This window comes from Globicephala melas, chromosome 3 (assembly GCF_963455315.2).
Source record: "Globicephala melas chromosome 3, mGloMel1.2, whole genome shotgun sequence".
Taxonomy (NCBI): domain Eukaryota; kingdom Metazoa; phylum Chordata; class Mammalia; order Artiodactyla; family Delphinidae; genus Globicephala; species Globicephala melas.
The window spans coordinates 88,645,429-88,669,801 of record NC_083316.1 but is presented as its reverse complement, the minus strand read 5'-3'; the positions used below and the strand labels follow the sequence as shown (position 1 = coordinate 88,669,801).

The 24,373-nt window shown below is 34.1% G+C and overlaps 1 protein-coding gene across 7 annotated transcripts in view; it reads right to left on the bottom strand.

The window, feature by feature from the left end:
• Nucleotides 1-24,373, bottom strand: part of FER (FER tyrosine kinase) — a 465,769-nt gene that overhangs the window by 131,073 nt on the left and 310,323 nt on the right. For all 7 annotated transcript variants that reach the window (XM_070045166.1, XM_070045168.1, XM_070045167.1 and 4 more), the window contains 2 exons: nucleotides 20,004-20,119; nucleotides 17,237-17,331 (listed from right to left, as the gene is read on the bottom strand). In XM_070045166.1, coding sequence (XP_069901267.1) covers nucleotides 17,237-17,331; nucleotides 20,004-20,119 — 211 coding nt within the window. The remainder of the gene's footprint in view (nucleotides 1-17,236; nucleotides 17,332-20,003; nucleotides 20,120-24,373) is intronic.

The window sequence follows — 24,373 nt, the reverse complement described above, 5'->3', positions numbered from 1 at the left end:
AATATTTTCTGATACTCTCATTCATAAAAACTTAAATCTCTATTACGGCCATAACTAGGGTATGGGGTTTGCTTGCCATCTATTAACTCATCTCTCACATGTACCTGCTTTTATACAAAATACTATGAAGGCTTCTGGAAGCACAGGCTCCACAGGGAGTCACGTATTTTCTAGAGAAATCTCTTGAGTTCAGATTTAATGCTGCCTGAACTGTTGATCCAGTGGTCTAAAGTTTGGAGAATATCTACGAATCTTTCCCATAACATATCTATTTAGATATTCATGACAGTAGAATTTAACCTAAAATGTATCTCCATGTGAGAACAGATGTACAAAAAAGTCCACTGAAATGCTCTTTATGGTAGCAGATGACTAGAAAAACAATTATCAAGCACTGTGTAAGCAAATACCATGCAATTATTGACAAAATAAATCTATATATACTGATCTAAAAAGACTAGGATATTTTGTCAAGTAAAAACAATACAAAGATCAGAGCAGTATGTATGGTAAGCTATTGTTTGTGTTAAAAATAAAAAGTTGTATATGCATATATATTTCCATGTGCATAGAAAAACTCTGGAAGGATAAAAGTAAAATTAAACACACGAAAACAAACAACAAAATCCCTCCTCAAAAAAAACTAGTAAGGGCAGCTGCCTCTAAAAAGAATTCCAAAGGGAATGGGGAGTCAGGGACAGAAAAATGGCTTTTCATTGTGTTTCCTATTGTACTCTTTGAAAGTAACACTTAAAAAAAAGTCACTGCCGGACTTCCCTGCTGGGGCAGTGGTTAAGAATCCGCCTGCCAATGCAAGGGACACGGGTTCAATCCGTGGTCTGGGAAGATCCCACATGCTGCAGAGCAACTAAGCCCGTGCGCCACAACTACTGAAGCCCGCGTGCCTAGAGCCGGTGCTCCGCAACAAGAGAAGCCACCGCAATGAGAAGACCGTGCACCGCAAAGAAGAGTAGTCCCCACTCGCCACAACTAGAGAAAGCCCACGTGCAGCAACCAAGACCCAACACAGTCAGAAATAAATTAATTAATTTAAAAAAAAGTCACTGCTTAAAACATAATTGCATTGGAAATAACAAATTGGTCACCCTGAACTGTAAGGCCCTTCATCATTCCATCCCTCCTACCTTTCCAACCTTACTTACGTGTTTCTCCCAGGCGCACATGCCTCAGTCATTCTACCCTTCTTCCTGTTCCTCAAACACAAAGGCCATTCCTACCCTTTCCCCAACACTTAGCAAGGGTAGATTATTTTTATCTTTCAGGTCTTAACACAAATGCCACCTTCTAGAGATGTTTCCTAAGACCTCTAAAATAAATTAGGTGCTACCTGTGACTATCTCTCTGAGCAAAACTCTTAATAGCATAATTTGCAATAATAAATTTATTTGCGATTACTGTTTAAATATATGTCTCTCTCACTACATTGAATTTCATGAGGGAAGAGATCATAGTTATATTTTTCACCAATGTATATGGTGTATGGAACACAGTTAATGCTAAGTATTTATCAAATAAAGTAATTAATCCAAATCTCCCAACAATAGGTTTATAAAGAATGGAAAGTCTTAAAGAAAAAGGGGTGTATTTCTAAGTTTCAAAATCACTTTTCCAATAAAGATGTTAAAAAAAAATCACTTAAACACAGGGTGATATATGTGTCTAAAAAATAGTTATTTTTTGTGTTTATTTTTTATCAAAATCAACTGGCTTAGAATATTTTTGACAGAATAATAAAGCTCCTTCAAATTATAGCCTCATTAGCTTAGAAATTCCACTTTAAAGAGAATTGAAGAATATAACTATGACTCTTAGAAGTAATAACAATTATACAATACTTATACTTTTTAATATATGATTACCTATCCTTTATTCTTAAAAAGCACTTTTGAAGATGTAAAAAACTGCAAAAAGATAGGTATCTAATTCTTTTATCCTATTCAACAAATGACAGATGTTAAACATAGACAGGGTTTCTTTCTTAATTTTAGTAGCCAAGATAGGAAATATAGAAATTCAATCACTTGCTGGTAGCAAATAATATCTTAGAAGATAAATTCACTTGGAAGTCTTATCAAAGATCTTGAAAAAAATGTTCTCAATACTAATCCACAAACAGGTAAAAGACTAACATGTAAGAGAAGGAAAAAACAAAAGAAAACAAAATAATGTCTTAAAAAACCAGAAAATATGGAATACATGTAATCTTTTAAGATACAAAATTATTAAAGATGCTATATAAAGTCACTTTTTAAATTTGCTGCAGTTTGTTATATAAAAGCCTTTCATTTTGAATCCAGGTATTGTCAAGTGTGATATTGTTTTCTCAAGTTTGACACAGAAGAATTTAGGCAAATTTTTCTTTTCTAGCAAAGGTTACATTTTCTATGTGTATTTATTAAGCTCTCAATCTGAGGCACAGCTGTGTCAGGTATTGAATAATATTCTTACTGGAACTGAAATTCATGTCCATAAATAGGTACCAATGACAACTGACTTCAGTTCTACAGAGAAGGACAGATGGAGGCAAATGAAGAGCAGGAAAGTTCCATAAACACAAAACCTTATTATAATGAGAGTTTCTAATATTATTTTCACATTTTCAATGACAAGAAGGTATGCAACACTTAACATAAAGTGCAATCACTCAAGATGAATCTGTGAAGATGTTTAATGTATACAGCATCTGAAAATCTAGAAAAAGAAAAAAGGAAGTACCTAAATGAGAAGAGAGATATTAAATATGACCAGAAGACTTGTGAAGAAATGAGAAAAGAAAAAATGCATAATAGATTTTCATAAGTAATTAATTTGGCTGGTCATAAAATGAGCATTTAGCAAGTAGAAGACTGATTTCATCCTTAAAAATGTACTCGAATTTATGAAGGAAATGGGGAAAAAAAAGGCAAAAATGTACACATTCCTGTCCATTGGAAACAACATAACACAGACTCTTAGGCCTCAAGGGCCTAAAAGATATTCAGTATTTTCCAAGGAATTGCTCATAAAGATGAAGCTCTCTTTACATTAGTTACCCTCAAAGCTGTTAAGAACAGCAAGAACATAGCGTGCCCAGTTTAAGATAATCACTGCAGGGTGACTCCTTAAAATGAAATAACTCATTACTATGATCTACGAGGCTTTGCATGGCTTGAACCCCATCCCCTTTCTAACCTCATCTCCTACTACTCTCCCCTTACTCTTCCTTCATCCACACCACTCTCTCATGAAGCGTCGAATGTCCATCCTCCAGTGTCTACACAGAGTTCTCTCACTTCCACCAGGCATTTTACTCAACGTTCTACCCATACTGAGGCTTTCCCTGGCCACTCTCTCTAAGACTCCAACCTCTGCCCATACCAATAGTTGCTATCCTCTTCCCTCTATGCTCTATCTTTTCACACCACTCAACATCCTACATATGTTTTACTTACTTAACATATTTCTTTCCCTACCAGAACATAGGGTTGACGAGAGTAGGAAGTTTTGCTTTTTGTGGGGTCTTTTGGTCTGTTTTCTTCACTGTTGAATCCCCAGTATGTGGCATATACGGGAGGCATTCAGTAACTGTTTGGTGACCAAATGACTGAATAATCTAACAGAATATCTAGCCTTAAATAGTTTTTAAGTACAATTCTACTTAAAGAATATTGGTGTATCTGAGTAGAGTGACATAACTTCTCAAATATTAATGGATAAGGTTTTAGTTTCTTCCACAAATTTAGTCCAGAGTTTGCCTATCATTTCTGAATAGACAGGGTAACTTACAACTAGATAGGGATATAAATAACTTAAAACTAGAAGGGGATAAACAAAAGAAGAGAGAGCCAATATCTTTGGCTAATGCTGACAAGAGGCGTTTGTTCGGCTTCTACGTAAAATAGTTTGAATATTTATGGTACTGCAATGTAAATAAAAAACCTCCCAACATATTCACTTTTCAACTTTCATCATAAATAAAATAAGCATTGTTTAAGAACTTTGATTCAACCGATTTTCAGTTGTCTTTTAATCTTGGAAATATTTTGTGTTCCCCATTGTTTTAATAACTGTTCTCCTTACAGTTCTGATAATATGAAAATCTCATACTAAATAGGCACTGTCAGAGTCATATACATTGGGTATACTACTGGGAAAAACCTATTTATTTATTTTAAAAAATACATTATATGTAAAAATTTTTATTTCAGCTGAATTCATCACAGTTTTACTAGCCCTGTTCATACTTCTAACATTTGCATCAAATATAAGTAGGCTTTTAACAATGAAGCAAATTTTCTTATCATTTATATTACTTTAAAGTTTCTCTGCAAATTTTAAGACTTTTCCATGTACAGTAACAAAAACTTAAAAACAATAACAAAAGTAAAACTAATCAGTAGTTTATCCATGAGGAAGGATGCATATATGTTCATAACGCTTACACTTTCCTTTAATTCATTAAGAAACTTCAATTATCAGAAAGACATTTTCAAAACAGGATCTAAGAGCGAAAATATGGTTCAGAATATGCTTTCTCCTTCTCACCAAGCTATCTGCCTCCTTGCAGGAGGTACTTAAGGTATAAGTGCCATCAGATGCTCAGAACATGAAAAACATATGGGTAATATTGCTCAGATATACACAATGCACCAATGGCTCAAATGTACCATGAAAAGTTAGTATCTGTTATAACACACCAACCTTTGCTCACTGATAGAAAAGAAAATCCCTAAGCACTTCTTTATAACCATTCAAGTCAAAGAGGGGATACAGTAATAGTTGTTATATTTTAGATTTCATTTCTCATAGTTTTCTTTTGGGTTAATGTTTTTAGTGTTTAGCTCAACCTCTGGGAAGGAAGGGTATGGTCTACCCAAAACAACAATAGAAAAATGCTAATACCACATGTGTGGAATACCACCAGGTTATCAATTTAAGTCGTGCATAAATTAAGTAAAGTAACTGATTTCAAAAGATATTAGTGCTTTTATTGTCTGGAGAAACGTCCAGTTTATTCCATCTGCAATTGCTTTGGGATATTAGGCAGCAAATGAAACATTAGGGTAACCCAACGTATCATTTGGTTGAGAAAGAAATATCAACTTAAAGATGCTATCTTTTTAAAATGTTGTTTTGCAAGTATTAAAAAGTCAACTAAGCACATTTATTTAGCTTTTCATTAATGTAATATGCTTGAATTATAAAGACCAATATCTAAGTTTAGATGTCAGTTAACATAGAAAAGCTACCCATTCTTCCAAATAGAAATTTACAATGCACTAATTTATAATTACTCATTTAGACTCATTCAAACTTTGTTTTAGGGAAGAGATATGGGAACATATGTATATATATAACTGATTCACTTTGTTGTAAAGCAGAATCTAACACACCATTGTAAAGCAATTATACTCCAATAAAGATGTTAAAAAAAAAAGAGTATTCTATCGGCATCTCCAAACAACAAAGTAATAAAGCCCACAAAATTAGGTTCTTCTTTAGTAATTATCAGCAGCATAAAAAAACTCAGCCACTGAGTTGACATATCTTATAATCTTTAGCACAAAATATTAATTTGAGCTTTGTCCTTTACCTTGAACTCAAAATTTACTGCTGTGAAGTGATATTGTTACATATCTGGTAATGGATTGTATGATGGGAGATGGGTTAAATCCGTATAAGGTCAGGTGCCAGTTCAGACTTCAAGGGCTCTTTTACTGTGTGCCAGGAGCCATGTTCCTTAATCTTTTGTTGGCACAATTTACCCTTTCTATATTTATAATGAGTGAAAGAAACAAATGCCAGGCAAGGATCCAGAGCCAAAATACTGGGACTTTGTTATCAAAGGAACAGAAACTGTCATTTCCAGTGACTCCCATAATAACCTTCTATAGCTGTGATGTCATGTAACAAATTGATTCTCTTAGAATCACGTAAAAATATAAAAGTTCATTATGAATTGGGAAGGAAAACATTTATTTTTTAAAACAATTTAACCTTCTGGCTAAACTTAGTGAACATACCCTAGAAATTACAAATGAAATGAATAATTAAAAGAAAAAATTCTGACAATGGAAAGATTTCTTTGGAAAGGCATTTATGAGAACTATATAAATAATAATGTCCAAATTTCTAAGCTAAAATCTCTAGACAATATAAACTACACGAGCTCAATATTTTTTCAAACTTGTTATAGAGATATTTTGATGTTGTCTAAAACCTGGTAAAAATTCTTCAGTAATTCTAAAAACTCCAAAGCCATAAGTCATTTTAAAATTAAGATAAGTTTGAGGATTGCCAAAGAGCATGCACCTGTGAGAGCTGAGGAATGTACCACATAATATAACATTCAATTAGTTCCAAGAAGTTCTGAACTCAAAGATAACATCCAGGTCCAAAAGAAGGGGCAGTTAGCAATATCTAGTACAAGACTAGAGACTGATGTTTGTCCTGCTAAAATTAATTACCTCTACCCAGGATCTGTACCTCACATTGTTGTACTTGGAGATTAAGGTGCTTGGTTTCTTATTCATCAGGGTATTTTACATCAGCCCTAATTTAACCACATATGTGAAAATAAATGACAGCTGCCTGAACTATAAATACTCCTTTAAGTCATGGCTTGTCATTTGAAAAATAAGTCCTCTCATCATTTCCTTCATTTCAATCTCTAAGTAAAAAACAACTCGTTTGCAAAATAAAATGGGGTCATCTTTTAGCATATTAGAGTTTGTCTTTGTTTTCAGTATTTCCTAGCACCATTTACAATTGCCTTTTGTTTGATTTTGTTTATCCAGCAACCTATAAGCAAGCAATAAATAAAGTATTTGTAATTCAAGAAATGATTCAAATGAAGACAGGATCATCTTGGAGTAGTCACTCTAAACTTGAATCCTCAAATGCTTATAATCTCCTCAAACATTACTCTAGTGAAAATGTATTTCAGATTTATGTTTCCAAAGGGCTCAGTTATCTGACAAGAACAGGAGCATTTTAAATCTCTGCATAATACATTTCTGAAATGGCTTGCATATAAGACACCAAGCAGTTATTAACTCTTGCCTTTAATCTACCAGTTCTCTAAATCTTCTCTCCACAGCTTGATTCCCAGTAGAGAAAAAAGTAACTCAAACAAAAATCTTCCTGTTTACCATAATAAACTGTTTACTTATCTGTGCACAAGGTTGAGAAATAATGGAATGGGGATGCATGTATCTGCCCACAGGGTACTTGCATAGGCATTTTGCTTGAATTTTCATTTATATTTTCAATTCATAAAAGGATTATATATTTTGACCCAATTATAACTTGAATGCCGTAATACAAAATAGAAAGAGCACAGTTTTCCCACTTGGTATTTAACTGATGTTGACAAGCCACTCTAAGCTCTCTGAACCTCATTTAGCTTATTTGTAAATGGAGATAACAATACCACCTGGTAGAGCAAATGACATAATGTTAATTAAAGTCCTTTGAGAACTGTAAAATATCATGTAAATGTAAAATATTGTTTATTATTATGCTACTCTATTAAGAATGGAAAGTAGCTGGTTATTTCCCCATCATGCCTTTTGTAAAATGAGGAAAGGGAAGATGCTCTTTTGAAGTAATCTAATAGTTTGTGATGAGAGGTTTCAAATTTAAGAAAAATTTTCCTAACTAAAAAATTATAGGTTAGAGCTAAAATTTAGAAGCCATTTTAATCCAGCCACTTTAGTTTTAGATACAAGGAAAGAAAGACCCAAGAAGGGTAAATATTAAAACATACAAACTAAACAGTCACTAATGGTGGTGGAAAGGGAAGAGCTAAACCAAACTTTATGCTTCCCAATTTGCTGTCACATCACTTGGCTAAAGAAATCTAGGGTTAGGATTAGAGTCAGGGGCAGGGGCAAGTTCAGAGGTTGGGTTAAAGTTCTGCCTGGATTATAGGAGTCATTTTTTTTTTGGCGGTACACGGGCCTCTCACTGCTGTGGCCTCTCCCGTTGTGGAGCACAGGCTCCAGACGCGCAGGCTCAGCGGCCATGGCTCACAGGCCCAGCCGCTCTGCGGCATGTGGGATCTTCCCGGACCAGGGCACGAACCCGTGTCCCCTGCATCGGCAGGCGGACTCTCAACCACCGCGCCACCAGGGAGGCCCTAGGAGTCATTTTAAATCATCACTTTCTTCTGTTGGTCAATTATAAAATAATAACAATAAAAATTATGACACGATGAGAATACACAGAGTGGTCATTATGGTTAAACATTGTAAGAATATATATATAAATATAAATTATATATACGTATACATATGTAAAGTGCCTATGTGTGTTTGGTATACACATACAAAATCACAGTACGTTAGCTCTTACAGCAACTCTATTATTCTTACTTCATGGGTAAGAAAACTAAGGGAGGGAACAGAATGGTTAAGTAGACTGAGCAAGATTATAGAACTAACAAGCTTCTGGCCAAAATGCCTGCCTCTTGGTCTTTTTTTTTTTTTTTTAAGAGTTGTACATCTTAATGTACAATTCAGTGAGTTTTGACAAATTTACAGAGAGAGATGTATGACTGTCACCACAATACAGTTTAGAACATTTTCATCACTCCATAAAGATCTCTCTCGCCTGTATAGAGTCAATCCCCATATAAACCCCTAGCCCCAGGAAATCACGAATCTTCCTTCTTTATCTATAGAAACCTTTTCTGGGCATTTCATTTTGTATCGGACTTGGGTTCATCTATACTGTAGCATATATTATTAGCTCATGACACTATCATTTAACAGTAATATTACTTTTGTATGGATATACTATATTGTTTATTCATTCAGCAGCTGATGGACATTTGGATTCTTTCTACTTTTTGGCTATTATAAATAATGTTTCTATGAACAATTGCAGTTGTTGTGTGGACACACATTTCAATTTTCTTAGGTGGATACCTAGGATCAGAACTGTTACTTTATATGGAAAATTTATGTATAACTTTTTGAGAAACTGTGACACTTTTCCAAAGTGGCTGTATCATTTTACGATCCATGAGCAATGTATGAAGGTTCCAGTTTTCCACATCCTCACCAACACTTATTAGAGCTCATGATCTTCACCACTACCCTCTGTAGGCTTCCAATAACCGTGCACATATGACACTGAATGTTAGAATGGGAGGGAAGGGGACTTCCCTGGTGGCGCAGTGGTTAAGAATCCTCCTGCCAATGCAGGGGATACAGGTTCGAGTCCTGGTCCGGGAAGATCCCACATGCCGCGGGGCAACTAAGCCCGCATGCCACAACTATTGAAGCCTGTGCGCCTAGAGCCCGTGCTCCGCAACAAGAGAAGCCACTGCAATGAGAAGCCCGTGCACCACAACGAAGAGTAGCCCCCACTCGCCGCAACTAGAGAAAGCCTGCGAGCAGCAACGAAGACCCAATGCAGTCAAAAATAAATAAATAAGTAAATAAATAAATAAATAAATAAACGAATGGGAGGGAAGGAGGAGCTAAATGGAGTGAGGGAGACAGAGCTTAAACTTACTCAAAGACAACCAAGTCTGTTTCATTTATGTTAAAAAAAAATTTTAAGACTTTTGAGAGCGGTTTTCGATTCACAAAAAAAATTGAGAAGAAGATACAGAGATTTCCCATATAATCCCTGCTCCTTACTAGAGCGCTTCATGTATAATCAAATCCCTTGTTAGAATTTGTTATATTTATTACAACTAATGAACCTATATTGACACATCATTATCACCCAAAGTCCATAGTTTACACCAAGTTTCATTCTTGGTGTTGTATGTTCTATGTGTTTGAAAAAATGTAAAATGACATGTATCTACTATTATGTCATACATGGTAGCTTAAATATCCTATAAAAATCCTCTGTGCTCTACTTATTCATACCTCCCTCTTCCATAACCTTGGCAGCCACTGAATTTTTTTTTTTTAACTGTCTCCATGGTTCTCCTTTTTCCAAAATGCCAGAGTTGAAATCATAAAGTACATAGCCTTTTCAGATTGGCTTCCTTTACTTAGCAATATATATTTAAGTTCCCTCTATGAATTTTCATGGCTTAATATTTTATTTCTTTTAAGTGCTGAATAATATTCCATTGTTTGGAGGTACCATAGTTTGTTTATCCACTCACCTAGTGCAGAGCATCTTGGTTGCTTCCAAGTTTGGGCATTATGAATGAAGCTACTATAAACATCCTTGCGCAGGTTTTTGTGTGGATATAAATTTTGAACTCCTTTGGGTAAATACTAAAGAATGTGATTGTTGGATTGCATAGTAAAAGTATGCTTACTTTTATAAGAAACTGCCAAACTGTCTTCTACAAACAAAGAGTTTTATTTCTTCCTTCCCAATCAGTACAACTTTTGTTCCTTTTGCCTTATTATGTTAGCTACGACTTTGAGTAAGATGTTGAAAAGGAATGGTCAGAGGGGCATCTGTGCCTTGGTTTGTGATCTTAGTGGGAAAGCTTCAAGTCTCTCACCATTAAGTATAATGTTAGCTGTAGAGTTTTTGTAGATTTTTTAAAAAACAAACTGAGCAAGTTCCTCAAGTTTTCTGAGTTTTTAAAATTTTTTTCATGAAGGGGTGTTGGATTTTGTTAAATGCTTTGTCTGCATCTATTGATATGATCACCTGATTTTTCTTTTAGCCTATTGATGTGATGGATTACATTAACAAATTCTCAAATGTTGAAACTGGCTTGCAAACCTGGGATAAATCTCTCCTATGCTTTTCATAACCATGTATTTATCAGCTTTTCGTCTTATAGTGGAAATATATATATATATATATATATATTTTTTTTTTACAAGGAACCTTATGGTGTTTGCCTCATTTATCTTTATATTCTGGTATGTAAACGTGTTCACTGATGAGAAAGGAAAAGATTCATAAGGCTTAAACAACAATAAATTGAGAAAATAGGAAGAGTTTCTTACCAGGTCTTAACTTGAAAATGTCAAAATTATGAGCTCATTGTTTTTGAACTTGCTATTTTGGCCCAGGTTTCGTAATATTAGAATGTTAGATTATAACTGGTTCAATACTAGAGATATTGAAGCTGTGTCTGAAGAGAAAAAATCACTAAAGACTATTTGTTATCTTAAATTACTTTAAAAATGTTTAAAACAAAAAAACAATCATTTATTTTTAAGTGCTATAGTGGTTTTACCATTGAATGCTATAATGTCTTTTATATTAGTATAGTAGCTAGAATTTTGGTTTCAAACACTGGCAAAGAAATATTGTGGCAAAGGTGAAAAATACCTTAAACATATTAAAAGGTGATTTTTGTTTACTTTTTCTTGCTTTATTTTTTGCTGTATTGTTCTAGAACATCTAGTATAGTGTTTAAGTGGTAAATGTAGGCATATTTGTCTTATTTCTGATATAAATGAGAAAAGTATTCAGTCATTTGCCATTAAATATGATGTCATCTTAGGAGCATGTCTTTCTTAGGAGCCACTCACGGTGAGAACATTCTCTTCTATTCCTCAATTTCAGAGAATTCTTAACAGGAATTAGTGTTGGATTTTGCCAAATGATTTTTCTTCATTTATTGAAATGATTATGTAGTTTTAAATTTTATTAATATGAATTACATTGATTGATATTTGAAAGTTAAATCAGCTGGTAGTCCTAGGATAAATTCCACTTGATCATGATGTATTTTTATCTGCTGTTGCATTTGCTTCATTAAAATTGTGCTCAGAATTTATATATGTAATAATGACATATAGTCTGTAGTTTTCTTTTGCTGTAATATTTTTGTCTAGTTTCAGAATCAGGTCGTGATGATCTCAATGAGTTGAAAAGTAGTCTCTTCTTTACAATTTTCTAAGAATTTGTGTAGAGTTGGTGTATTTCTTCTTAAAACTTTGGTATAATTCACCAGTGAAGCCATACAGGTCTAGAGTTTTCTTTGAAGGATGGTTCCTTAATGACCAATTCTATAAAAGATATGGTGTTATGAAGGCTGAATGAGCTTTGGTAGTTTTTGTCTTTCAGAAAATTTGTCCATTTCATCTAAGTTGTTGAATTTCTTTATATAAAGTTAAGGAAATATTATGACTATCTTTTTTAATATCTGTAGACTCTATAATGATGTCACCTCTTTCATTCTTGATATTGGTAATTTGTGTCTTCTTTTTTCTGAAGAGTCTATATAGAGGTTTTATCAATTTTATTAATCTCAAAGGATTCCATTGATTTCTTCTGTATTTTTTTCCCTTTCTTCTACATATTTTGGGTTAATTTGCACTTCTTTTTAAGGTAGAAATTGAGGTCAAAACTTTGAGTCCTTTCATCTTTTCTAATATAGGCCTTTAGTGCTGTATTTATTTCCCTAAGTACTGCTTAATAGGCATCATATAAATACGGAGATGTTGTGTTTTTTTTTTCTTTCCATTTAGTTCAAAATACTTTCTAAGTTCCACTCTGACCCACTGGTTACTCAGCTATGCATTGTTTACTTCCCAAATATTTAGGGATTTTTCATATTGTTCTATCCTTGAGTTCTATTTTATTTCTGTTGTGTTCATAGAACTTAAATTCTTATAAATTTATTGAGATTTGTTTTATGGCCCAGGATATGATCTATCTTGGTAAATATTCTCCGTGTACTTGAAAAGAATGTATGTCCTGGTGATGTTGTGTAGAGTGTCCTATAAAGGTCAGTAGGTCAAGTTGACTGACAGTGTTATTCACATCTTCTGTGACTTCCATAGTGAACATAGTTCTTAAAAAAATCACTTACAACAGCATCACAAAAGATCAAATACTCAGAGATAAGTTTGACAAAAGATGGAAAGTCCTGTACACTAAACTCTACAGAACCTTGCTGAGGGATATTAAAGAAGACCTATCCTACTAGAAAGATATGTCATGTAGAGGGGTGAGAAGACTCAATATTGTTAAGAAGTCTATTCATCCCAAACTGATCTATAGAGTCAATGTAATCCCAATCTAAATATTAGCAAACCTTTATATGGAAACTGAAAAACTAATAATAAAATTGCTAGAGAAATGCAAAGGACTTCTAACAGCCAAAACATTTCTAAAAAAGAACAAAGTTAGACAACTAACATTATCTGATACAAGACTTACTATAAAACTTCAGTAGTCAAGGCAGTGTAGTATTGGCATTACAACAAACAAAAAGATCGACAGAAATTAGAGTCCAAAAATAAAACTACACATAAATATATTTTAAAAAATGAAGGTAAAAAAAATCAGGAGAGAAAGGAGAGTCATTGGTGCTGGAACAACTGAATATCTATATGCCAAAAATATGAACTTCAAATCATTCCTCACAACCATATGAAATGGACCATAGAATGAACTATAAATTCTAAATTCTAAAACTATAAAAATTGTAGAAGTAAACATAGGAGAAAACCTTTGTGACCTGGGATTCAACAAAGATTTCTTAGATATACCATCAAAAACATGATCTATAAAAGAAAAACATAATTTAAAGTTTGAAATTAAAAACTTCTGCTCTTCAAAAGACACTATTAAAAGAATGAAAAGACAAGTCAACTGAGAGAATATTTGAAAATCATACATCTGATAAAGGACTTGTATCCAGAATATATAAAGAACCAAGACTTTATTACAAGAAAACAACCCAATTAAAAAACTGGGCACATTACTTAAATAGACACATCAAAGAAGATATATGAATGGCAAATCAGTACATGACAAGGTGCTCACATCATTAGTCAGTTGGGAAAGACAACAAAAACCACAATAAGACACTACTGCATAAAATTTTAATATCTAAAGACTGACCACACCAAGTGTTGATGAAGATGTAGAGAAACTACAGTTGGGAATGTCAACTAGTATAATCACTTTAAAATCTATTTGGCAATTCCTTAAAAATTTAAACATGTACATTCTATCTAATTCATTTATTCCACTCCCAGGTATTTTCCTTAGAGAAATGAAAGCACATGCCCATACGAAGACTTATACGTGGATGTTCACAACAGCTTACTTGGCAGTAGCCCCAAATAGGAAACAACCCAAAAGTCTATCAACAGTTGATAACAACGGTGATATATTCATATGATGCTATTCTACTCAGCAATAAAAAAGAATGAACTTCCGATAAACATTACAACATGGATGGATCTCAAAATTATGCTGAATGAAACAAACTAGACCCAAAAAAGAGAAGAGTAGTACAGACTATATGATTCCATTTATATAAAATTCTAAGAAACACAAACTAATATATAGTGACAGAAAGCAGATCAGTGGTTGACTGGGACAGGGGTTGAGAGGGGGAGGAGGAAGGGACTACAAAGAGGCATGGGGAAAATCTGGGGGTGATAGATGTGTTCATTACTTTGATTGTGGTGATGGGTTCACAAGTGTATACATATGTCAATACAATGAAGTGTACATACATAAAGTATATGTCAATTACATATCAATAAATCTGTTTTCAAAAAGATTGACAAATTATGATTATTAAATATTAGATTTTTGACAGACATTCTCTCAAAATTGAATTAAGTAGGTCCAACACTTCAAGGCAAAAAACTGACAGTTTTTGTTACCAGGGAAAAAAAAATCCAAGCTTTGCAATGAAGTTAAAATTTTGGAAAACACATTTGCTATAAAGAAATTGATACCTCCTATTACTTTTCCAGTGAGATTAGTGATGACATTAATGAATGTGGTCTTTTGATACTGTATAATGAATTACTTCACTGTTTGGAAGATCTATATAACCTGGTCACTTGATATTTTCCAAATGAGAAATGACAAAGCATGATGCTACAAAAATTATGTATTCATCTTATAAGATTGACAAATGGAATTAATGTAACAGAGTACGAAAAGTTCAGTGTGGTTTCAGATCAGACACTGCAACTAACCTCCAAGAAAATTTAGCAAAGTCCACTGTGGTAGGCAGAATTTGAAGATGGCCTCCCAGTAATGTCCCACCCTAATCCCTGGAACATGTGAACATGATTAGATATCAATCCCATAATTATGTTTTATCATATTGCACAGTTGCCCTAAAAATAGGCAGATTAGCCAGGTGAGCCTGATCTAATCACAAGACCTTTCAAAAAAGTGGAGGGTATTCTCCCAGCTTTTTTGAAAAACAAAACAGAACAAAATGAAAAACAGAAGGAGAAGTTAGAGAAATTCAAAGCACTTGAAAGATGTGACACACTGGGTCTGAAGATCAAAGAATGTAGGAAACCTTAAGAAGCTGGGAGATGCCCTTGGCTCACAGCAAGAAAAGAAAGGGAACCTTAGCCCATTTCTCAACTGTAAGAACCGGAAGGAGTTTGGAAATGGATTCTTCCCCAGTGTCTCCTGCCAAGAATTTTTGGCTTTATGAGACCCTAAGCAGAGAACCCCAGTAAAGCCTGCCTGGACTTCTAACCTACACAACTGTGAGGTAATAAATGGATATTGTTTAAAGCTGCCATGTTATGATCGTTTGTTGTGCCGCAATAGAAAGCTAATACATTAACCATAAATCAAAATGCACATAAACTCAGATCCAACTCAAGCACTGTTTAAAAAAGAAAAAAAACCCAAATAATAAAAATGGAAACAACCAAAGTATCCATAATTAGAAGATCGATTTAAATTATAGAAAGCCATATAATGGAATATTCTGTAGCCATTATAAAGAAAAGGTAGAACTATATGGATGAATATGAAACAATGAAACTATGTTATATTAATAATAGAAAAAAAGATCAGCAATGTTAAGATTTTGAATAATTAAAACATTTGCATAAAATCATGGTATCTATAGTAAATATTTTCCTGAGGGGAAAAAACACAAAAAAATAAATAGCAATTAGCTTTGGGGTAAGATTAGATTGTTGAGTAGGACATTTTCTAATGAAATTTATTATTCTTAATCATTAAAAAAATATATCAATAAAGGTTACTATTTAGTGTCCAGATAAACACTTTCCTGGCTCTCTTCCAAAGCTATCTTTTGCTTTATGCAATTTAGACCTGCCATCAGGAATTTGTTACCATGCTCCTTTAATCAGTCATAGTAACACCAAAATGACTTTTCCTCATCAAGTCTGCCCTACCTCTCAAATCTAAGTTTCTCAGTGACATCCCTTATTAACTGGGGGCATCATTTTCATTATGTGAATGTTTTATGTATTTATAATACTTAAACATCCCATTTTAATTAAACTTATAGGCTATTCAATTGTTTTAAAAATTTTGTATGAAAATTGTATGAAAGCTACTTTAAGATATAAATCGTAAATAGTGTAAACCATGCAAATATATATTGCCATTTGAGGATGAAAATGATTATGATCTAGGAATCCTTCAGTTATATGGTAATAAAGAAATATTCCAATAACAATCAAACCAGCATGGTAAAATTGGACCAATTTAACCTTTAATAATGAAAGAATTATGTGAAAAGTTTTTAATGGGCAATCTACAATATCAGGTTTATGTGATGTATATTAAAGTTAGAAAAATGTTTTATATTCCTTTAAGTTTCTTCTTGTAAAATGAATAGTTAAGGTAACAAAGCAAATCCTTTTCAGTTATTAAATACTGTATTTATAAATCTTATCAAGGTCATATTTTACCTCTGATTCTATTTTCTACAACAGAAAGATGTACAATAAAAATAAAGATAACACGGTATCAGTTTGATGTTATCCTTGTTTGTTGGCAAAAGTAGTTAACCAAAATACCTGGAGGTGTTAAAAGTCACCAGAAAGAAATAAAAGGACAAATTCCTAGAGAGATCACCTTTTTTTTTGTCCACATATCAAACAAGTTCATAGTTTGTGACCCAAAACATTATGATATTATTATATACAACTAAACAAAAGGATGTATGGTAATGTACTTGTAAAATGATATACAATGAATGAAATACAAGACAGTACTTTCATTATTATAAAGCAAACCTAAGTAGACTATTTATCTAAATAGCCTTTCTCACCGAAAGATTATATATAACTAATTTCCATGTGTAACTGCAATGTAATAATATATCTTCTCTTACAAAGGTTGGCTGACACTTTCTAGAAACTGGCAAGTATTATAGACTATAAAAATACCAAGTATGTGTACAAGCTCTTCATCATCAGGAAAATGTTAAACAAAATCCTTGGAAACTTAACAAGGAGAAATCAAAGAGACTAAACATATAAAAGCAATAAAACATGACATTAAAACGTCATTGAGGAAACCTCTAAAATCATATTACCTGGAACCAGTTCCATAATTATGTAGATAGGCTGTCTTTGTGTGCAAACTCCTATAAGTTTGACAATATTGGGATGATCATATTGCTTGAGAATTCTGGATAAGAGAAGTATAAGAATAGTTACCATTTAAGTTGTAAGCATTAATTTATGATCATGAGTAGTGTGCATAAGCAGAATGCACTTTAATCAACACAATTTTTAAAACTTTAGTACGAACCCAAATTATGATAAATGGGATGTATATGTCTTGACAAATCTTGGCAAAATATAGATATAAATGAGTCAGTTTTTATTCAGTTAAATATTCATTTAAAAATTATTATCTACTCTGAATAGGTAATAAGCATGCTAAACAGGAATAACTTACTTAGTCCAAAATATGCAGAACTCCCTTCAAAGAATCTGGTTTTAGCCACCCTCACAAAAGCTGGAAAGTATTAGTGGACCAAAACCTGTAAGCTGTTAGGGCAGCATCTTTTTGTTTTGTTTTATTTTATGTATATACTTCATTTAAAACAAATAAAAATAGAACGATTCATATTGGTAAATGCTATAGAGTAATCACTTCATATTTAGACTTCACAATACATACTCTCTTGATGATCATGATCAACTTCAAAATAGTAAAAACTCAAGAAGTTTTGAGAAAACTGGCAGAAGGTTAAACAGTGAGTAATATAAGACTTAAGCTGAGGCAGAGAAGTTTTAGTTTGGATAAAGGCAGAATTTCAGAGAGCTGTAAAAGCATAGACTCATCTATAGGACCCCAAGCATGAGTTAAAAATAGATTAGATTCCCTCAGAGGCCTGTCTACCCTGATGATTTCTGTTACCAAATGATCTTCCATGTTATCCTACTGACATAGTTATAAATTCACTCATATTTGAAAAAACACAGTCTCCTTTCTAGGAGAATGAAAAAAATAACTTCATTTGGAGAAAGATAAAACAGTTTATATGTGTGCTGTACATGTACAACTAAAGCAGAGATAGCTCTAAGAAAAATGTTATCGATTGAAAATATATAAATTTAATAAATGAAAAAGTACACTGGGAAGAATTCTAGAGATAAAGAAAATGTTCTGTCAATAACTGAGTTTGCAGTTTCTATGAGGAATTAAAAAGGAAGTTTTAGAATGATTGACTGTAATCCAAAATGTCATTTCTTAGGTTGAAAACTGCTTAATAAAGAAATTCCACAAAACAGCCAGGAAGAATCCAAATGACATTAAATAGCTAAATATATAGCTTTATTATCTGTTAAAGGATACTTGGGAGTTTGCATGGATGTAATTGTCATTTTTTTTTTTTTTTTTTTTTTCGGTACGTGGGCCTCTCACTGTTGTGGCCTCTCCCGTTGCGGAGCACAGGCTCCGGACGCGCAGGCTCAGTGGCCATGGCTCACGGGCCCAGCCGCTCCGCGGCATGTGGGATCTTCCCGGACCAGGGTGCGAACCCGTGTCCCCTGCATCGGCAGGTGGGCTCTCAACCACTGCGCCACCAGGGAAGCCCCGTAATTGTCATTTTTAACATAAAATTTCAGTCTCACTTTAAAAGAAGAAATTAAACTCTATCTTTCAGTAAAAAATCCACAAATTAGAAAGCAAGATACCTTAAGATACCTATGAATAACTAAAATAATGAGGCTATAAGTTTCAATTGTGATAGCATACCTTTAAATTCATCATAGGATATTTTTTCTGAATTGCTAATAATATACATGAAAAAGGTTTGCAACTTTATTCCACAGATAATATTTAATAAATGCACCCAACTAGTTTAATCCATTGCTATAAATATCCATTTTTAGATGATGGAGAAATGACATCAAGATGCTCTATGCCACGGGATTTAGTTATTTCGTTGCCATGTCCTCTGTTCTCCCATGGCACTTTCCAAAAACTTCAATTTTATATACAATGCAGTGATGGAGACAACACACACACACACACACAAACACACACACACCTTTCCTTCCTTCCCTTTATACCACCAATCTATGGATCTATATATCCTCCTTCTCCTTCTCTCCCTCCCAACTATCCACCTACTCATCCATCTCCCATTCATATGTCCAATCTCACTCTATCCAAAGCTCCTTTCCATTTGTTTTGTGTTTTGTTGTATATATTAGATTTTACCACTAACAGAAGAGTTTAAACTATTTGCAACATAGGGCTGGCAGGTTGGAACATTAAATTCTAGCTAAAACAGAAGAAAGAGAAGAAAATCATCCTAAAAGATCAGTTAGAAAAGAAACAATGCAATGAGCTGAAGAAGAAATTTGAGATTCTCAGAAAATAAAGCTAACAGCTGGGAATAAAGAATCAAGCAATAATATCTAAGGAGGGTAGGAAAGATGTAATTATATACCTAAATATATGTCTAAATTATGGATTTTATATATAGAATACAGTAATATTCTTAGTATAAGGACAATCACAACACTGCATATATGCATATGTGTATATGCACGTGTGATAAAAGCAAAAAATACTGCAATATTTTTCAAGGACTCAAAGAATACTCACTGTTCTCAAAAGCATCTGGTTCTTTTGACTGTGATTTCCTAACTGATCTGCAGTCTAACTCAAACACACAGAAACTTTTTGTTTTCACATTGTATAATAAGTGCCTACTTTTGAGGGCCCTGAAAGTGCTTACTTCTAATTCATCAAATCATATTTAAGATATCTTCAAATTTACGTTTTAATGAATCACTTACTTATATTATAAATACATATTTACATTACTTTAGAGAACTTACTTGGCTTCTTGTAAAAATTTTATTTTCAGTTCCTGAGGAAGATCTTCTTTACACGTTTTAACAGCAACAGCAGTTTTATCCTTTAATATGCCCTTAAATACTTCACCAAAATTTCCCTGAAAATACAAATATATTTATTGTTTAGAGTGTAAGACAGCCACGTAAACCTTTGCAAAATACAAGGAAAGCATGTAATGATGAGTTTTGAGTTCATCAAAGTACTCTGTTAGCTTTATTCAGAGTTTTAAGTGGAAATAAAGACTGGGAATGTTGGTCTTACCAATTAACTTTAAATACACTATCCAACATAGCAACCATTTGAGGGACTGAGGCTTGTGGAGAACTGAAAAGGAAACTGGAAAAAACTGAAATAGAATAAAAGGAAAAACTAATGCTGTCAGAAGTACCTAAGTTTCACTCCATCTAGTTCCCTTCATCCCCTTAGCTCTAAGTTTTATCAGGTTGGCGTTTAAAAATAAAGCCAAGTTTGTGACCACCTAGAGGCGGGGGATAGGGAGGGTGGGAGGGAGACGCAAGAGGGAGGGGATATGGGGATATATGTATATGTATAGCTGACTCACTTTGTTATACAGCAGAAACTAACACACCATTGTAAAGCAATTATACTCCAATAAAGATGTTAAAATAAACAAACAAACAAACAAATAAAGCAAGCCAAGATTCTGTGAGGTGACTGGTGGTACTGATCCACACAGCCAGATGTCACTTGGATGAGAGTGTGAGAGAATAAGACACTAGATGAGAGGCAACAGAACCAAGGCAGATGAAGGACTGTCAACAGCCACTGCTGCAGGCTGTCAGTCCCTGAAAGATACTAAGGAAAACGAGGTGCTTGCCCAAATGCCAGTGTCACCCATCTCTGCTACTGCTCATTTCTATCAAATGTCTGAACTCCTAACCTTACTCTATGGCTAGAACATATTTTGATTTAAAATGCCTTATTTCTAGTTTGAAGTCACTTTTATTATAGTTATGAAACAAAAGAATACAGAGAAGATCTATAAAGCTAACACAACAGCTATTTTGGAGTATTCTCTTCAAGTCTTTCTATGTATGCATATGTATTTTTTACATAGCTATAATTATAATGTGCAAGCACTGTATTATAATCAGCTTTAATGCTGTCATTGTTGAGTAACAAGTAACTAAACTAGAGGTCTGATAATAAATGAGTTTGGGTTCTAAGTTCAATGTAACTCTTAACATGATCCAAGGTGTATAAATTTTACATGTTACTAATCATTTAAATTTACTAATAGGTATTTTAATAAATTTATTTATTAAAGAATTACTATTTGCTTAATTTAATTAACACTTATTTTACTTAATATTTTAAGTATACTTAAATAATGAATAGTATTATTAAATCTAATATTCAACTCTTAAATATTCATTCAAAACGATGATTGATCACCCTTACATGAAAAGTAAACATACAATAACTTCAACACAATGCACATTCATCACAAACTAGAAAAAGAAAAATTTGAGCTTTATATCCTTCCCTGTTATTCAAGGCTTTTTTCCTTCCCACAATTATCACATCATTTAGAGCTGAGAGAAGGTATTAGTACACACAATTACTGCTGGGCCTCTGTTTATCTGAATGATTCTGAAGCACTTAAAATTTACCTTGTCTGAAACTTAACATTTTATTCACTAGAAGACATTTCCTGACTAAATTACCTTTTCATTTCCTAGGGCCATTACTCTCTACAAGCATTCAGATTCTTCCTATGGAACACTTTTGTCTTCCTCCTAGCACCTCAGACAGCCTACTCTGATTCAAGATCTCATTTTTCTCACCTGAACTGATCTCATCCTTAGTCCCTCACCCTCCTCGGCCCCTTAATCTCTCCAACACAGAACTTTGATTATACCACTGCCTTATTTAATATCTATCCTTCCATTACCATTCCTTTCTCAGCCTCTGTCTAGCCATCTTAGCCTCTGACTGCTACATGTGTCCTAAATTCAAATACTTAGTGATCCCAAAAGGTGTGCCATGCCTTCTGTACATTTTCCCCTCACCTCCAATCAGAGAACATGCTAACTAATCTTTAAATTCATTTCTATGCCACCTCCTTCATGAAGACTTTCTTGATCTTCCAAAAATTATACATCTTGTTCCTGAACACTTATCATCCCACTGCCCCTTTGTACCTTTCTAATGCTTTCTGTCCTATGTAACTGTTCTTGGCACATACAAGGCATTTGAAAATTGTAAACCTTCATTTAACAATCATTACTCAGAAGACTTCAATTCTGTTAACAGTGGTCAAGGGAGGAATCTCCAAACACTGCACAAACGACTCTGCTTCATGGACCACCTCTTCTCCATCCAAAGAGGTCAGGAAAAAGCCTACGACATCCATTGCTCCCTACCATGTAACAGGCACGGCTTCATCTCTGCTACTGGCTTTAAGTCCATGAGGCTAAATTTCATTATGACTCTTGTGTATGTTTCTGTTGGTCCTCACAGAAGATCCTGGTGGTCCTCATTTCTCCCTCTCTAATTCTCATTAGGTTCTGCAGACTCCTCGTCAACCTGTTATCTCCAACTATTTCCCTTCTGTCCCCAACCTCCAGTTGCCTTCTGGAACTTGTGGTCCATCATCAAAATTTTATCTCTATCTATTCTTTGGTCCTTCTCTTCACCTTCTTGTTCTAACAGAAACCTGGCTCTCACTTGAGAACACTCAAATGGTGGGTGAGCTTCCTGTGCCTTCTAAAACTGTGATGACCCCACCCGCACCCCCAACACACACACTATGCTTCTCCCACCGCCTGAGAGATGGAATACAGGATTCATCGAGCTCCTTGTCACTGCTTTCAAAACATTTTCCCTTCTGTTTTCCTAAAAACCCCTAGCTTTGAAACTTTATTATTTGATTATATACCCACTACCCCTTACTGTTGCTAGCAGCTATTGCATTTGAAAATATTTTCCCTCATTTGTTGACAATTTGAGCTCCTGGATCACTGTACCTGGTGTTACTCTTGTCTTAAAACTTGGAAATTTCAATAGACACTTAAAGATCCTTCCAACACTTCAAAACTCTGTTATGTGACCATCTCTCTTCCAGTGATCCATGTTCCAACCTATTTTCTATGATCATACCTTAAACTTTGCCATCACCAATAATGCAACTCCTCTGTAACACCTACATCATTCATCCCATCTTCTGGCTGGCTTCTATTTTTCTAGCTTACTTCCTCTAGTATTCGGACTCAAAATCCTTTGACCCTATAGGAACCTCCAAATCTTTAGACCCTATTACTTTTTATTGTCCATAACCCCCTAACAGCCTTGTTTTCTTCCTTATTCAGCTTAAATTCCATGCTCAATAATTATAACAACTGTTTACTATATACTCTCAACTTCTCTGTTCCTTTTCATCTGTAGAACTCCCTTATCAATCCACAACCCAGATTAAATGCAACACGGCCTACTCTGTTCCTATGCAGCTAAATGTGGCTGGAGAAAATCCACAATGATGTTGACTAGTTTCACTTTAAATTCATGAACACAAACCTCTAGGGGGGCCTTAATACTGCTCAATAATTATATTACAATTCCCTAGACCATTCACACTCTCATTCTTCTAATTAACTATTCCTCCCTCTTTGACTCTCCTCTTAAAGCTCCCATACCTTCCCCACACCCTCATTCTTAGTTAACAATCTTGCTTAATTTATTGAGAAAACTGAAGCAATATAAAGAGAACTTCCAGACTCTCAGTCCCACATTTACCCTCCTACCAATATTCCTTGCTGTTATAAAAAATGAACTACTGTGCTGCTATTAAATTCAATGCTCCATTGTAAATTAAATTCCATCCCCTCTTACCTACTTGATGATATTATTTCAGGAATTCTCATCTCCTTCCAAAATCTTGAATTTTTCACTGCATATTGCTAACTGCAAACCAGCATGCTGCCTCTCTCAAATTAACCAACACACAAATCATTTCTTCTGAAACTACCATCACATGTACTTTTGCTACACGAAGTAGCAAAACTTCAAAGAGTTACATCCTTGCTATCTCTAATTCCTCTCCTCCTATTCTCCCTTAAATATATTTCAGTTTGGCTTTCACGTAAAGCATTCTAAAGAAAGCGCTCAGGCAAGTCACTAGGGATCTCTTCACTGTTAAAGTCAATGGTTCTCAGTCATCATCCATTTGACCTCTCAGCAGCACTTGCCACCACTGATCACTGTCTCCTCCTTCATATACTTTCTTCTCTTGGCTTCTAAGGCATCCTATCTCCTGGTTTCCTGCCTTCCAGGAGATTGCTCTTTCTCAACCTCAATCATCTTGCTTCTCATCTCTCCAGCCTCTTGATTT